The sequence below is a fragment of the Carlito syrichta genome, unplaced genomic scaffold (assembly GCF_000164805.1).
Source record: "Carlito syrichta isolate Samal-C Ts95f unplaced genomic scaffold, Tarsius_syrichta-2.0.1 Scaffold314146, whole genome shotgun sequence".
NCBI lineage: Eukaryota > Metazoa > Chordata > Mammalia > Primates > Tarsiidae > Carlito > Carlito syrichta.
Genome location: NW_007258242.1, coordinates 406647 through 409680, shown reverse-complemented (window position 1 = coordinate 409680; position 3034 = coordinate 406647). Strand labels below are relative to the sequence as shown.

Below are 3034 nucleotides of genomic sequence, written 5' to 3'. Positions count from 1 at the left end.
GGCAGGGCTCAGGCAATCCACTCACCTCAGCCTCCCAAAGGCGCAGGATTACAGGCTGAGCCACCGAGCCCGGCATATTTATCTATTTTTTTATAGAACTTGAAAGTTTTATAGAAAGCCACTGATGGGATATTTTTAGAAATTTCTTGGCCATTAAATTTTTATTGCCACCATTAGGCAGTTATTATTATATTTTTCAAGGTTTCTTCTTGACTTTGTAAGGTGATTTCTCCAAGTCATGTTCAGCTTTTTTTTTTTTTTTTTTTGAGTTGGAGTCTCACTCCATCACCCAGGCTGGAGTGCATGGCATGATCACGGTCACCTACTGGGCTCAGGCAATCCTTCCACCTCAACCTCCCAAGTAGCTGGAACTACAGGCTCATGCTACCACACCTGGCTAAGGTTTTTGATTTATTGTAGAGATGAAGTCTCGCCAAGTTGCCCAGGCTGGTCTTGAATTCATGGGCTCAGGCAATCCACTCCTCATCTTGGCCTCCCAAAGTGCTAGGATTACAGGCTGAGTCAAGCCCGGCCACCTTTTTTTTTTTTTAAAGTTACAGATTGAAAAGCAAGGGCATTAATTCCTCACTCTGTGACCATATTATATTCAGAAAAATAAGCAACAGAGAACTCATTACCTTGGTTGAATCACTAGTGTATTAGTACATACATTCTTGTCAAAAAGAACTTGCAAAGGCTGGCTTTCTTGAAAATATACATTATGAGTTCTTTTAATACCTTAAAAAGAATAAAGCAACCTCTTAATAATTTTAAGTACAAAATGAACAGATTAAAAATTTTACAGCCAATTTAAAATAATAAACTTAAAGTAACATTTACCGTCTGGCAAGTGCATATAGCTTGAAGCACTATTCCTTAATGAAATGTGTTTATCGCTCCCTAGTGGACATCAAGCAGCATGTCATGCCCTCTGACCAATCAGGCAGTAGCTCCCAAAGTCCTTTGAAATACTGGTAGTTTCTATTTTTTAATTGATACATGCTATTTGTACATATTTATGGGGCACATGTGATATTATGTCACATGTGTATAATGTGCAACAATCAGGTCGGTATTTAAGATATCCATCACTTCAAGTATTTACCATTTCTATGTGTTGGGAACACTCCCTGTCCTCTCTTCTAGCTATTCTGAAATATACAATACATTGTTGTTAACTGCAGTCACTCTCCTCTGCTATTGAACATTAGAACTTTTTCCTTCTATCTAACTGTATGTTTGTGCCCATTAACCAACCTTTCTTCAATGCCTCTCCCTCGCACACACCTTTCCTGGTATCTATCATTCTACTCTTTACTTCCATGAGATCAACTTTTTAAGCTCTCACATATAAATGAGAACATGCTACATTTGTCTTCCCATGCCTTCCTTATTCCACTTAACACAATGACCTCCAATTTCATCCATGTTGTTGCAAACAGCATGATTTCATTCCTTTTTTCATGGTCAAATAGTATTCCATTGTGTATACACATACACCACATTTCCTTTATCCATTTGTCCTCTGATGGACACTTAGGCTGATTCCATATCTTTGCTATTGTGAATAGGGCTGCAACAAACAGGTGTGTCCTGGTATCCCTTTGATATACTGATTTTTTTTCCTTTGGATAAATAGTAGTAGGATTACTGGAATGTGCGGTAGTTATATTTGGGTTTTTTAAAATCTCCAAAATACAGATAGTTTCTTAAATTGTGTATAAAAGAGTGATTGTCCACTACGATCACATCTCTATGATTCTCTTTTAGTACCATTCATCCAGGACTGATATTGCTGTATAGGACTTTTGGCAGTGATACCTCAACATCTGACCTATAAGTTATTTTCCTTTTAAAAGAAAAGGAGAAGCTGGGCTCAGTGGCTCAGCCTGTAATCCCACGCCTTTGGGAGGCTGAGGTGAGTACATTGTCTGAGCCTGCGGGTTTGAGACCCGCCTGGGCAACTTGACGAGACCTCATCTCTACAATAAATAAAAAATTAGCCGGGCATGGTAGCGCGTGCCTATAGTTTCAGCTACTCGGAAGGCTGAGGTGGAAGGATCGCCGGAGCCCAGCGGGTTGGGGCTGCAGTGGCCGGGAGCGGCCACTGCACTCCAGTCTGGGCGACAGGGTGAGACTCCAACTCAAAAAAAATAAAATAAAATAAAAAATAAAATAAAATAAAATAAAAGGAGAAGTAACAGTAATGGGTATGGCCTCATGTGCCAGGAACATACACTTTACATACATTTTCTCTAATCCTCATAATATCCCACAATAAAGCAAGCAGCTAAGATGGCCTCACTTTCACTTCTGAGGCCTCAATCAGGACAATGGGATGGTTGGGGTCTCTCCCCACATGGTTTCTTATCCTCCAGGAGGCTATCCCATCTTGTTCTCAAGCTGGTGGAAAAATTCTTAGGGCAACAGTGGAAGCTGACACTCCTCTAGAGGCCTAGGCTTGGAACTCATGCAATATCACTTCTAGTGTATTCCATTAGCATCAAAGCAAGTCTAAGGTCAGCTGAGCTTCAAAGTGGGGAAACAAACTCCAGGGAGTATGTTGGAGGGAGGGGATGCAAAGAATGTATGATGTTTTGGGGGGTAATCTACCACTCAAGGACTATTTAAGGAGCTGGAACTAGCAGAGAATAAATCACAAAAATCTCTGTCCTCACAGAGCTTACATTCTAGCAAGGGAGACAGACAATAAGAAAACAAATTAGTGAAACACTAGGCAAGGGAGCAGGGAACACATCACGCCTGGCTAATTTTTTGACTTATTGTAGAGATGAGGTCTCGCCAAGATGCCCAGGCTGGTCTCGAACCCACGGGCTCAAGCAATCCTCTCATCTTGGCCTCCCAAAGCACTGGGATTATAGGCGTGACCCACTGCTCCCGGCTGGAAATGTCTTTTGTCATCCGTGAGGCTCCATTTCTTGGTACTTGTTTTTATCCCCTTTTCCATTGTGAACACACACTAAACACTCTCAACCTGTTTTTCTCTTTTTCTTTCTTTTTTTTTTTTTTTTTG

General features: G+C 40.9%; 1 protein-coding gene across 1 annotated transcript in view; it reads right to left on the bottom strand.

Moving 5' to 3' along the window:
- RAD9B (RAD9 checkpoint clamp component B) overlaps positions 1–3034 on the bottom strand; it is a 47302-nt gene that overhangs the window by 32520 nt on the left and 11748 nt on the right. Inside the window, exon 5 of the mRNA XM_008071178.2 lies at positions 667–673. Within this exon, the coding sequence (XP_008069369.1) occupies positions 667–673 (7 nt within the window). The remainder of the gene's footprint in view (positions 1–666; positions 674–3034) is intronic.